The 14,247-nt window shown below is 45.4% G+C and overlaps 1 protein-coding gene across 2 annotated transcripts in view; it reads left to right on the top strand.

Annotated features, from left to right (window-relative positions):
* Nucleotides 1–14,247, top strand: part of RSRC1 (arginine and serine rich coiled-coil 1) — a 177,005-nt gene that overhangs the window by 161,280 nt on the left and 1,478 nt on the right. For both annotated transcript variants that reach the window (XM_028731398.2, XM_028731399.2), the window contains 2 exons: nucleotides 5,406–5,512; nucleotides 13,676–13,822. In XM_028731398.2, the coding sequence (XP_028587231.2) occupies nucleotides 5,406–5,512; nucleotides 13,676–13,822 (254 nt within the window). The remainder of the gene's footprint in view (nucleotides 1–5,405; nucleotides 5,513–13,675; nucleotides 13,823–14,247) is intronic.

Genomic DNA, 14,247 nt, shown 5'->3' with positions numbered 1-14,247 from the left:
AAATATGGCCCTTTTTCAATTTTTAAAAAGTTGCCAACCCAAGGTTAAAATGTATGGTACCAATATGTGTTGGGACAGTGTTTTATAGAACTGAAAATGCCCTGCTTCTTGCTTCCTCAGATATTTATTGCCGTGGGGCAGAAACCTGGAGAGTAAGAGTAAGAAAGTGGCCACATGAGAAGGTTCCACGACCTGTGACATTTATCTTCTTCCTTTCCCCACTCCTCCCCACAGCTTCCTCTCCTGGCACTTTCCCCTCCCAATACCCTTTGGGATCCATGCTGCCTGGGCATTCAATCGTCATTTAACCCCCACAAACCCCCTGTGAGGTAGATTATGCTTTGTGGCCTTGACAGGCCCAAGGTCACCCAGAGAGCTTTATGGCTGAGTAGGGATACTGTATATGTTGAACTTATTTTGATGCTTAGCAGTAAGTGTTTTAAAGCCACTTTTCCTTGACAGTTTTCAGAAGGGTGAGTGTGTTGCAACAAAACCAACGGAGTCCATTGGCCTCTTAGAAAGACTTAACAAATCAGTGACATACATACAAGTACACAAATGGTTGGAAGGGATTGTAATCAGTGAGGCCAGAGGGAAAAGAGACTCAGAAAGCACAGACAGCGACAATTATATTATTATTAACAGTGACCATTCACAAAGCAGCGTCAACGATAACACAAACATCCTGACATCGGTAAGCTAATTAACACGTGTAATGTAATAAAAGCCCATTAGCCCAATTCAAGCCACAGGTGACAGAATTGAACCGCTTGAAACATTGTAATTTAATGGTTTCTTGTTGCAGTGTCCTTTAAAACACAGAAGACCACATCATCTGTTTTTTATGTTTATGTTTTTGTTTTTAAAAGAAATATTTGCCCCCTTTTACTTCCTCTCTGGCTGTGCTGGAGCTACTAATTATGTTTGTGAAGTGTGATTGCTACATGCCATACCCTGTTAGCCGTATAGGTCTGTATAGTTAAAGCTATGGTTTTCCCAGAAGTGATGAATGGAAGTTGAGAGCTAGGCCATAAAGAAGGCTGATCGCCGAAGAATTGATGCTTTTGAATTATGATGCTAGAGGGGACTCTTTGAGAGTACCATGGACTGCAAGAAGATCAAACCTCTCCATTCTGAAGGAAATCAGCGCTGAGTGCTCACTGGAAGGACAGAGCCTGAAGCTGAGGCTCCAATACTTTGGCCACCTCATGAGAAGAGAAGACTCCCTGGAAAAGACCCTGATATTGGGAAAGATTGAGGGCACAAGGAGAAGGGGAACCCAAAGGGTGCTCATCAATGGTTCCTCTTCATCCTGGAGAAGAGTGACTAGTGGGGTGCCTCAGGGTTCTGTCTTGGGCCCGGTCTTATTCAACATCTTTATCAACGACTTGGATGATGGACTCAAGGGCATCCTGATCAAATTTGCAGATGACACCAAACTGGGAGGGGTGGCTAACAGCCCAGAGGACAGGATCACACTTCAAAACGACCTTGACAGATTAGAGAACTGGGCCAAAACAAACAAGATGAACTTTAACAGGGAGAAATGTAAAGTATTGCACTTGGGCAAAAAAAATGAGAGACACAATTACAAGATGGGGGACACCTGGCTTGAGAGCAGTACATGTGAAAAGGATCTAGGAGTCTTGGTTGACCACAAACTTGACATGAGCCAACAGTGTGACACGGCAGCTAAAAAAGCCAATGCAATTCTGGGCTGCATCAATAGGAGTATAGCATCTAGATCAAGGGAAGTAATAGTGCCACTGTATTCTGCTCTGGTCAGACCTCACCTGGAGTACTGTGTCCAGTTCTGGGCACCACAGTTCAAGAAGGACACCATCAAACTGGAACGTGTCCAGAGGAGGGCAACCAAAATGGTCAAAGGCCTGGAAACGATGCCTTATGAGGAATGGCTAAGGGAGCTGGACACGTTTAGCCTGGAGAAGAGGAGGTTAAGGGGTGATATGATAGCCATGTTCAAATATATAAAAGGATGTCATATAGAGGAGGGAGAAAGGTTGTTTTCTGCTGCTCCAGAGAAGCGGACACGGAGCAATGGATCCAAACTACAAGAAAGAAGATTCCACCTAAACATTAGGAAGAACTTCCTGACAGTAAGAGCTGTTCGACAGTGGAATTTGCTGCCAAGGAGTGTGGTGGAGTCTCCTTCTTTGGAGGTCTTTAAGCAGAGGCTTGACAACCATATGTCAGGAGTGCTCTGATGGTGTTTCCTGCTTGGCAGGGGGTTGGACTCGATGGCCCTTGTGGTCTATTCCAACTCTATGATTCTATGATAAGGGGACGGCAGAGGACGAGATGGTTGGACAGTGTTCTCGAAGCTACCAGCATGAGTTTGACCAAACTGTGGGAGGCAGTGGAAGACAGGAGTGCCTGGCGTGCTCTGGTCCATGGGGTCACGAAGAGTCGGACACGACTAAACGACTAAACAACAACAATATCCTGCTAGCCACTGAAAAAGCTGCCCCCCCTTTAAAAATAGGAACAGCACATACGTTAAAGGTACTTACGAAAGCCAGGTTTACACACACAAAAAGAAATCATTAATACAAATATTCTTAAGTTACAACAAAAGGAGTCACAGTCTTGAAAGATGTTGGTTTTTGAAATAAGATGAATTCTGGATACTTAAGGCAAGGCCTCTGAAGCCCTTCTGTTATGCATTGTGGTTTAACTGGTAATACAATGCCACCTGCTGTTTTCAGAAGGTTACTGCTGCCGTATGATTGTGTTGACTTACAGACGTAAGCCTGTATGAGCAGACACATTAAAACTGAAGGTTATCACAAAAAGGTCTTGACAAGCCTCCCACACAAATGCATTGATAGTTTCCCATGTATGCTTATTTCTCCAGGTTTTCCCACCCGCATTAGTAATAAGATAAAAAGAACAGAGCTACTAGGAGCAAGCTTAATTGTAATTCTTATAGAAGGAATGATTTATGTATGAAAAATGGCATCAACAGTCACTGATACAAATAGTTCTGTATTTTCAGTCTGACCAGAGTGAAAGGACTTGCTGTCCAATGAGTTAGTATTGATTTTTTTTGTCTCTACCCTCTTAGCTTTCTGACTCCATTATTTTTGATTTTACTATGAAATATATATCCTTTCTACTGACATCTGACAAACACTATATGGAAGTCATTTTATATACCAATAATGTGTTTGTCAACAATATTGTAGACTAATGGATACAGCTTCCTTCCAGTCCATTTTTATCCAGTTAATGTCACTGAAGTAATTCTGGAAAACATTCTGTGATTTTGTTTCTCTTGGGGACCATGTTCCCCACATTGTGACTGTCATTCACATTACAGCACTCGCCAATACCAAAGGTCAAACCTATGTCTACAACAGTTTTCCCATGGAATGCTTAAACGACAAAAATATTCAGGTGCATGTTTGTCAGTTGTGACAATATATTTATATATAGTGCATACACTTTTTCTTACACAGATATCTGTCATCGGTGTTGGAAAACCATAAGTGAAGCAGACACAGATATACCTGAGCATCGAGGGCAGCTTGTCATGACAGTATCCGGCTTTTTGATTATGCGTGGTTATAAAATCTTGATACCATTTCCATCATAGGAGTGACTGGCAAGGGTGTCTCACAAGTCCCATACTAGTTCATCAGTGGGAGAGAAAGGACAACATGCGACCTGAATGACAACATTGTAGAAACCTAATCCTAAATAAATTGACATTATACCAGTGGTGGTGGCTGAATTCAGTGGATGCATAAGAAAACAGTGAGCCATTTGACTTAGCCTTCTGTGTCCGCTACAGTCCAGTCGTTTGAATGTGTAGATTAGCAGAGCTAAATTTCTTTCCGTTGCTTATATATGGCAGCATTAATTTCTTTTAAATTTCCTTGGTTGTTTGACTGACATAAAGGTAAAGGTACCCCTGCCCGTACGGGCCAGTCTTGCCAGACTCTAGGGTTGTGTGCCCATCTCACTCAAGAGGCCGGGGGCCAGCGCTGTCCAGAGACACTTCCGGGTCACGTGGCCAGCGTGACAAAGCTGCATCTGGCGAGCCAGAGCCGCACACGGAAACACCATTTACCTTCCCGCTAGTAAGCGGTCCCTATTTATCTACTTGCACCCGGGGGTGCTTTCGAAATGCTAGGTTGGCAGGCGCTGGGACCGAGCAACGGGAGCGCACCCCACCGCGGGGATTCGAACCGCTGACCTTTCGATCGGCAAGCCCTAGGCGCTGAGGCTTTTACCCACAGCGCCACCCACGTCCCTTGACTGACATAGAGTAGCTCTAAATTATATAGTGTGCAAGGTTCTGTTCTGTTCTGTCTGCCTCTGATCAAGCAAAGCTTTTACGTATAATAAAACTTGTATGTATTGTTTGTCCACATAAATACTGGAATGCTCTTCTGGATAAGAGTTGATGGGCTTAGCACAATACAGTGCTGACATTTTAAAGGGAAGGGTGCCAAAAATATATCTAGTCCCAGACTGAGCTTCCAGATTGTCCAGAGACCTTTCTCAGTCCAGCAAATATCACAAATTATTGTGTTCCTTAGTGTGTGCTGAATACCTATGTTATCTGAAGAACTTTTCTATTTGGTTTCCTACTGTGGATCAAAGTACGGTACTTAAATTTCTGATGGATCTTTTTGTTGTCGGTATATATATGCCCGATCTTACTAATTTCATCTCCAACAGAAGTGGAAAAAATGCAGCATTCATATTTATTACAGTGAAGCTCAAAAGGAAACAAGCGAGTCCGTAAAATGAAATTTTCCTAACTCTAGCACATTCTTCAACTTTTTCAATTGTTAAAAGATTGAAAAACTTTTTAAAATGTCACATAAAGGAGTGCTGGAATATTAATATGGTTTACATGAATGCAATAAGCATACAGAGAGCTACTTTAGGGATACAATGGGCTCTGTATAGAATTACCCATCATTGTTTGGAGTGATTATCAGAGTGGTGGGTCGAACCCCACTGAGAGGATCAAACTGTGGTCAGATGCTAGGGGACTTTATATTGAGTCAAGAAACAAAACACCAAGTCCCTTCTTTTTGGCATTATATTGAACTGTGGGGCAGAGGGTGGTGAGTGCCTGTACTCTTTGCAACAGGAATCAAACTCGTGATTACCAGATGCTTTGTCAGCAGCGCCATCCTGTTTGTACCTGGCGTAAATGGCAAATATTTCAATTCCATTGTCTAGAATCTGCTTTATCCTTCCTATCCTTTTTTTGCTGAACAAAATAAGAATAATTTCTCCTTGGCAGAGCCATCACTTACCTTAGAGTTTTCCATTTTTCGAGCAGAGGAAATACTTTAGAAGAATATTGCACAGCGCTGATCTTAAGCTTATGCTAAACTATACTGACATTATACCCTCTTCTATAGACCAAACCAGCCTCGTAGAGCAAGTGAAACGAGTAAAAGAAATTGAAGCAATTGAAAGTGACTCCTTTGTTCCACAGACATTCAGATCAAGTAAAGAAGTCAAAAAGGTAAGTTTTCAATCTCCTTTCTTTGCATAGAGCCCCTTGTGAGCTGGTGGAAAGCCGGTACATTAATGCAGTTGACATTGACATTGACTTTGACTTTCATACTGGTAATCCTAATCCCAGTCATCAGAAATCAGAAATATATGGATCCAATAATGATGTGATTCTGCATTTAGGTATAATAAAGGAATGCAGGTTTTGTCAACAATAATGTGCTTAATTCAGTTAGTGTGTTCTGGTTGCAGCAAGGCACAGGTACCGCTTTTAAGTATTGACATTTTTGACACAAAGGCTGTATTTTTTTAATATAGCAATCCAATTTATTAAACTGCCAGTTTGGGTACAGAGAAATACAAGGCTGCTTCTTGCGTATCCCTGGACTTTTTGTCTTCCCCCTTTTTGATGGCATCACTCTGGGAACCCCCCCCCCCTCTGTCAAGGTCAAGGTCATGTGGAGCAGCATGTATTGCAATGGGAGAAGCTACCACCAGACCGAATCAGCCCTCCAACTCCCACCCCACATCAAGGTGTGGGGTCTTCTCTGAATCCAGTGCCATATGAATGTTGCTTGCTTGTTTGTTTATTAAATCTCTATACCAACCTTCATCCGAGGATCACAAGGCAGTTTACCATATCACGTTTTCCCAAATGAACAGATAGAGATATTCTGTTAGAGACTTCCGAATACAGACCAGAATGGAAAAATCCAGGCAGCAATATTTCTTTAAAACAAAAGTTTTATTCAATTTGGTTTTCGTCAGACAAAAAGCAAAAGGAGTGCATTCAGCCAATATGAGAGAAAATGAATGCCCACGAACACCAGGGGCAAACAGTTTTTATCCCCTTAGGCAAAACAATGGTTCAACCCTTGACCCAGCCCTCAAACATTCCCCTTTATGCATATTCATTGAAGCGCAACCAATTAAATAATTGATGTTGGGCTGTCGGTTCCAAACTGCATTATACACTAGGTGGCGCTGCGAGTTTAAAATCTTTCTGACCCATTTACTGGTTCCAGTAAATGCTCCTTGACCCCCTCCTCTTTTGTGGTTTTAACAGGTTGCTCGGCTTAGAACCTTGTGGTGGGCTAGACATCCTGGGCAAACGAACAGTTTCTCAGAACAACTCCAAAATCCCCTGACCGCATCCTCTTGCAAACTCGCTGTGTTGCAAAAATATTGTTTTTGCAAGCAGGGGCAAGCAGGGGAGAGAGAAATGTCTTTTTTAGCTTTAGTTTGCTCTCTAAGATGGTTTTCAGCTTATGAAATGGCTCCAGCCTGGCTCTCCAAAGTGGACCCAGGTGGACCCCTGGTCCTCACTCCTTCATTCCCCCCTTTCCATCATGAAAATGCCGACCGATTATGGTTCTGCATTTTCATTTTGATGGACCTATAGGTACCACATCATAGAGAGCCAGGACATGCGTACATGTAGCTGCATTGACCAATGCTCGGTTGTGAATGGCGGAACGGTTAAGTGGCAGTGGGAGAAGTGGTAGTCCACCCGTGGCATCTGTTGGGGTGACTTATTGGCAGAATGGGCCACCACCTCAGCCACTTGTAAACACCTAGTGTAGGGGTTATGGACCTCAGTCATTAGACGGGAAAAGTTGGCAGGGGAGACCAGGGAACTCTTTCCCGCTTTGGTCAATGCCAGCAAAAATACAGGAGCATCCAAAGAAGTAGGGCAGTACATACCACGCCTACCCACCAACCCCAATATTTCCATAGTTCCTCCCACCAATACTCGGGGGCCATCCTCTGCTACCAGGCCAATAGGGTTGGTATGGTTCAGTAGGGTCAGGGCAATAAGACATAGAGCAAGTCAATAAAGAAAATAAGAGAGAAAAGAGAAAGTCTTTGTAACTGTCCTTGTGATGATTAGTCGCAGGATCTCGTTGCCCGTGGCCTAACGCTTTTTCCCTGGTAGCGTCAGACACAAGGTGATGATCAACTTCAGAGGGTCAGCAGGATTTCTCTTGCAAGTCCAGACACCCTTCTTCAGATGCGTGTGATGTACCCAGGGGATCACCTCGGCTACTTTCACTGCAGTTGGGGATGAGGGGGTCGCCAGACGCTGTCACCCAGAGGAACTGGTGAACCGGCTCAGCGAGACTGCCGTGGGACTGCAGGTGTACGCTCGAGGGAATACCTGGAAAGGAAGCAAACACACACAACAAACACAGGGATTGCACTTGTTCTTGGGTGATGTGATCTCCCATCTGCCCCAAACTGGCGGGGATGTCTCGGACGAAAGGGGTTGGCCTGCCATATAGAAGTTCAAAGGGTGATAGTCTCAGTCTCTTGGTTGGCGCACAGGGCACAGTTTTGGGATATAGCAGCAGTTAGTTATAGCAGCAGTTAGTTGAGATAGAATATTCTCCCAAGGTGTGCTTTAGCAGCTGGGCCTCCCAAATGGGTGGACTCGTGGTAATTCTTTACAATTGTGCTGGCCAGATGTTGGGGCACAAAAAGACGTCTGTCTGGTCCTTCCTGGAGCGTTGCTCCTTCTTGGCTGGTCCACTGCTGTTCATCAAGGGTGTAACGTGGTTCCACATCGTCTGGAGTGAGTTCTGGGATTATTCTTTTGGCATAGCAGGCATTTCCTGGAAATCTGGGCTGCCAGTTGATAAAGGTTGGCTATATAGACATACTTCTCCAGCTGCTTGGTTGTGGCACCTGGCCTCATGTGGGTGGACACATAGTATCTGGTTTGTCAGCAGTGCTTAAGATCCCTTCTGGGACCACTGTTCCAATAACTGAGGCGGGGCCGGTTCCCGGGCTGCTTCCTTGGCCACTCTGTCTGCCAATCGATTTCCTCTGGCCACTTCTCCTGGTCCAGTCTTGTGTCCATAACCTCAATGCAATCGTGCGTCTGCTCCTCACCTTCTCCTACCGGCAACAGGGTAGCTGGGTTGAGGGCGGTGGTGACCACTGGTGGAGGTTTCAGAGCTGCCTCACAAGCTGCATTATCTGCTTTCCGGTTGCCTCTAGTGACCATGTCCCAACCTCTATCATGGCCTTTGCAGTGCATTACAGCAATCTCTTTGGGGGCCCATACAGCTTCTAGTAACGTCTCAACTTCTGGAACGTATTTCAGAGCTTTCCCGTGGGCTCCACTCAAGCCCCGCTCTTTCCATAGGGCGCCATGCGCATGCAGGGTTAAGAAGGCATATTTAGAATCAATATAGATGTTAGCCTTGCATCCAGCTGCCAATTGCATGGCAATGCCTTTCGCTGTTGGACTTCACCTCAGAGGACAAATAACTCTTGGAGACTTTGGCCTCCTCAGAACTCTTGGAATGGCTTGCCTGGCCTGCACCCCCACACAGTGCATCACACAGATGCGTTGAACCGTAGAAACAACTTCCCAAAGCAGCCTCAGCCCCCTCTGGGCTTGGTACTCAGCCCCCTGTGGGCTTGGTACTCTTTCTGGGCATCCTCTAGGCCCCTCTGGTCTGGCTTCCACTGCAGCCTGACATGCCGTCTTCAATCCCTGCCACGCAACCCAGGGCTTCTCTAGAGCATCAGCCGCGTCTCCTTCACAAGCCTCCACTGCGCCTGTAAACTTCTTAATGGGCTGGGCAAAGCCTGTTTCAGCCTGTGTACTTTCCCATAGTTGCTTTTCTGCCAGCCAGTAATACATGCGTTTTGACCAGGCTTCCCAATTGGCTCCATGCAGCCTTTCACAGGGGTAATTCTTATGGCCTTGTTGTTGCTGAACAGGCATCTTCCTCCCCCTTGGCCGCGGGTCTCTGAATGGCTACGGCGGACCCCTCGGGTCCCTGGCCTGTGAGCCATTGCTGTGCCTAACACTGCTGCCTTTTCTTTCCTCCACTGCTTTTTCTCCCTCTTCTCAGCCTCTCCTCTTTGTTCAAACACCTTCTGGGCGATGGCCATGATCTGAGATCTGGACATGCCCTGGAACCCAGGCTGTTTTTGGATTTTGGTTCTAATGTCCTTTGCACATTGTCCTATGAAGGAGGCATTTACCATTAACTCATGTGCAGGGAGTTCAGAGTCAAAGGGGGTCCAAATTCTGTATGCCTCCATCAGGCGTTCCAAGAAATTCTAAAGCCTGTGTATTAATTCTCCTCCTTTCCTCTGAGGTAAAGAGAATACTCAGCAATCGCTGACAATCTGCCCAGGTAGCCTCATGCGCTGCAAATATAGAGGACAGCAAGTCCACAACTGCCTGGGGCTTCTCAGCAAACGCAGGGGTGTGGGTCTTCCAATTCATCAAATCGATGGTGGTGAAGGGGACAGATTGAAGGGTGAACGGAGGCGCAGGGAGTGGCTTGTCCCAAACTACACGAAGGGGGGGTCAGGACTTCTGCTTCTCCTGCCTCTGCGGTGGACCTGGATCGCTTTATGTGCTCCCCCAATGCTTTGCCTCGAACATTGCAATAAGCTTCTGCAGCTTCTCGATACATAGTGGTCAAACTTCTGTATTTGTTCATCCTTTCCCTCAATTCTTTAAGGTTGGGGTATATTTTGTCCAGGATCTGGTCACTGGGCTCTGCCTCGTCTACTTCTGGGGTGTCTGGCAGCCCCCCCTTTCCTGCTTCGGCTCCTGGGGGCCACATATCGGGGCGGCGGTGGAGCTTTGGGGATATGGGGCTGTCCCTGTCCTCCCAAGGGGGCCACCACGGCACTTGGATCATATGGAGGTGGGGCCAGGACTTTTGCCTCGGATCCCTGGTAAATGGGCTTCTTGAGGCGTTTTCCTGCCTGTGTTCCTTAATTTTGAATTGATCAGTCTTATATTTCTTCAGCCAGGGGGGTGGGGGGTTGTCTATTATCACATGAACCTCTAGAACTTCATCCATGTTCACAAACTCATGCAAGTTAAATGGAGAAAGTTCTTCTTCCTCTTTTAGTTTTATGCAGTTTTTTTTTTTTTTTTTTTTTTTTTTTTTTAACTTCTAGTAGTTCTTCCAGCAGACACCTGACCTTGGCTGGTCACACCCTGTGGTCAGTTTCAGGTGTCCGGCTTGTTTTGTTTTTTTGTTTTTTTTTCATCTGTTCCCTCATCCTTTTTCTGTGGCAACTAACTTGTCAACTGTGGTGGCCACAAAGATGCAGGTCTTCTCTTGAGGTTTCTCTGCCTGAATCTCAAACCAGGGGTCTGCTGCAGTGTTCTCTGAGACACACCTGAGCACTGACCCATCCAGCTGGTGCCTGGTTAAGGACACCAATTAAATTGCCCTCCCTGTCTCAGCTATAACTGCTATAGGTCTAAAACCATTTCGTATTTCCTAGCCATAGACCACCTCTCACTGGTCATCAGAGAAGCTAGGGCACTACTGGTGGTTTCCCTGATGTGTTCCAAACTGCCGCTGGTCACATAGATACCCAGCTCTTCCCTAACTAAGTTCTGGGATTTAGCTTGCCCTCCCTGGTCAAGCTGTACTTACTATAGGGATCAAAACTGTTGGAGGTCTGCAAGGCTCATGTGCTTCCCAGTTCACTACTGGCCTATGGAAAAAACTAGGAGGCTTGCCTTGCTACCAAAGCCACAGCTCAGCAGACAACCTTCCAACTTTGCCTGGCTGAACTCTTGCCTTTATTGAGGTCCAGGTTGCCCCTCAACCTCCTCCTATAACTGTTAGAGAACTGAAAGGCTTGCATGCATTCCAGCTCAGTATACCAACTTGGATAACCTAAGGGATCTCTGGAGCGATCCCCTTCATCGCTCCCAAATCTGAATCTGAGTCTGAAACTCTTCTCTAAGTAACTACTCAGCCTCAAAAGATACTCCTTGTTGCCCTGTCCCAACTAGGGCCCCTATGTTTCTTCCCAGTTCAATGCTGTGTCCAGTCCAGTTCACACAGAGTGTGTAACCGTTCTGGCGTCATCACAACGCCATAGTCTCCGCTGAATCCTTTCTTGAAATTGTTCAGCATGCACTGTAGGGGAGTTACTGGACCTTTCGAGCCTCCCCCCCCCCCCCCATATTCAGTATGGCCCTTGTGCAGTGTCCCCAAACACCAAGCACTCACACATCCACTTCCCAATTTTCCTTGCCCAGGTGCGGTCACCCGACTGGGAAACGAAGTACTTATTGGTTCTACCCCAGGGGAATACCCTGGGGTTACACACACACACGCACCAAGTGCCTCTTTCACTGGACGCTGTACCACACACACACTAGCCTCCCGGTTCCCCCCCCCCTTTTTTCCTTTCTGCCTTCCTTTAAATCCTTAAGCGTGGGTGGGTATCAGGGGCCAATCCTTCCCTTACTGCCACCAAACACGCTTGGGCATGTGATCAGGATGCCCCTTCCCCTTTTTAATTACAAGGGGGTCTCTGTCTTCCTCTGTCCCCAGGGCCCTTTTCCATGTACTCACCAGCCGGCTGGACTCTGCCCTGTCCTGTCAACCTCGGTCCTTCAATCCGTTGCCTTCTCTTCCAGGACCCAGCAGAAGGGTCAAATTGGCTTCGCCCTCCTCCGAAGAAAAGCCTCGGTGGCGCCAGGATAAGCGGCCTATTGGCCCCTCCCCTGCGTCCCGCCTAGAAAAGGACAAGGGAGCTGCCTTCTGGTCTTTTTGAGGACTTAAGGTCCCCATCCGAGTCACGCAGGCACCAGAAATGTTAGAGACTTCCGAATACAGACCAGAATGGAAAAATCCAGGCAGCAATATTTCTTTAAAACAAAAGTTTTATTCAATTTGGTTTTCGTCAGACAAAAAGCAAAAGGAGTGCATTCAGCCAATATGAGAGAAAATGAATGCCCACGAACACCAGGGGCAAACAGTTTTTATCCCCTTAGGCAAAACAATGGTTCAACCCTTGACCCAGCCCTCAAACATTCCCCTTTATGCATATTCATTGAAGCGCAACCAATTAAATAATTGATGTTGGGCTGTCGGTTCCAAACTGCATTATACACTAGGTGGCGCTGCGAGTTTAAAATCTTTCTGACCCATTTACTGGTTCCAGTAAATGCTCCTTGACCCCCTCCTCTTTTGTGGTTTTAACAGGTTGCTCGGCTTAGAACCTTGTGGTGGGCTAGACATCCTGGGCAAACGAACAGTTTCTCAGAACAACTCCAAAATCCCCTGACCGCATCCTCTTGCAAACTCGCTGTGTTGCAAAAATATTGTTTTTGCAAGCAGGGGCAAGCAGGGGAGAGAGAAATGTCTTTTTTAGCTTTAGTTTGCTCTCTAAGATGGTTTTCAGCTTATGAAATGGCTCCAGCCTGGCTCTCCAAAGTGGACCCAGGTGGACCCCTGGTCCTCACTCCTTCAATTCCAGATCTGAAGCAGTAATAATTCCAAAGATGTTTGGGCTCATGATTAAGAGGGAGTTCTCTTGCACTGGAGTTGTGATTTAGGTGTGGGTTGGACAAACTATATTTGGAGGGAATCTTCAGTCATTTTCCCTCCCAACACTGAAATTAGTCTTTGTGTCAGGAAATACATGCCCTTTGTCATGTAAAAGGTGAGTGAAAGGATACTCTTGGGGGGGTTGCTAAATAAGATGATAAGTGCTGTGTGTATCACGTGGATGACCAGTTGTTGAAATCTTCAAGTACGGCTGGGAAAAGCTCATCTGAAACCCTGGAGATCTGTTGCCAGTCAGGGTAAATAGGACTGAGCAGGATGGTGCCATAGTCATCTACAAAACTATTGCAGAAGCACTATTCTAGTTTCAGCTGGAGCGTAGTATCCTGTCTCTTCAAGCAGGCCTTTGCAGTTTTCACTATATATGTCTTATATTATAAGGCATCCCTTGCTGCAAATATATATTAGTTTGTGAGCCCTTGGAAACAGCCCCCCCCCCTTATCTTATTAATTTGGTTTCATACGAGAAATGCACAAATAATTGTGACAACTGTTTTGAGACTTTAGGATTTAGGATCCTATAAAGATAAATGAAATTCCTTGCTCTAGAATTCAGCAACTTCAGAATCTCAAACTGGCTTCTTTCCAGTCTATAGTTCCAGGTTCCAAGGCATTCTGGTGCTTCCATGCATCCACTAAAATAGACATGGTGGGTTAGTTTAGGCAAAATTCTTTAACATGAAATTCCTGTTATTCAGTATATTTCTCACTATCAGTCTACAGTCACAGGACAATGATGTTCTCATATTATTCAGAGCGGAATTAATTAGACTATGAAGATTGTGTGTGAATTTTATCCCCCACCCTGCACTCTCAATTAGGCAACAGAACCCGCTGAAGTCAAAAGCGAAGCTGCAGCAGCAGAACTGGGAAGTTCTGTTCTCACATCTATTGAAAAAGAAACAGTGCCTGGAATTATTCCTACTGCTATCAAATACCAAGATGAAAACTCACTAGCCCATCCTAACGTGAGTGTGGTGATGCTTATTACGACAGCCTTTATCTAACAAAGTTCCTATGGAAGGGGAGAGATTAGGTTATGCAATATATATGTTCCTATGTGTATGCTGGGTATTTTGAATAAAGTCCAACAACTTTCACAAAACATTTAACACTAGAGCTATTAGCATGTGCATTACCGTGTAAATGTGGGAATCAAATTGCTATAACCAGATTTAGGTAGAGCTAAATCTGGGTTTTTTCATTCCTTTTATTCAATTTTCAGACTTATGAGCTGCTGGGGGGGGGGAGAGGGGAGAACCAGTCTTACCTCTCAAATTCACTTACATTCCAGAGAATGTCCTCTCTTTTTAAGAAGTATTAAAAAGGGTATTCTGAAAATTGCATCCATTTATTACTTAAAAGTTTTTTTAGCTACATTATGGTATACAAA

Source organism: Podarcis muralis, chromosome 6, assembly GCF_964188315.1.
Source record: "Podarcis muralis chromosome 6, rPodMur119.hap1.1, whole genome shotgun sequence".
NCBI classification, from domain to species: Eukaryota; Metazoa; Chordata; class Lepidosauria; order Squamata; family Lacertidae; genus Podarcis; species Podarcis muralis.
This window is presented reverse-complemented; position numbering and strand designations above follow the sequence as displayed.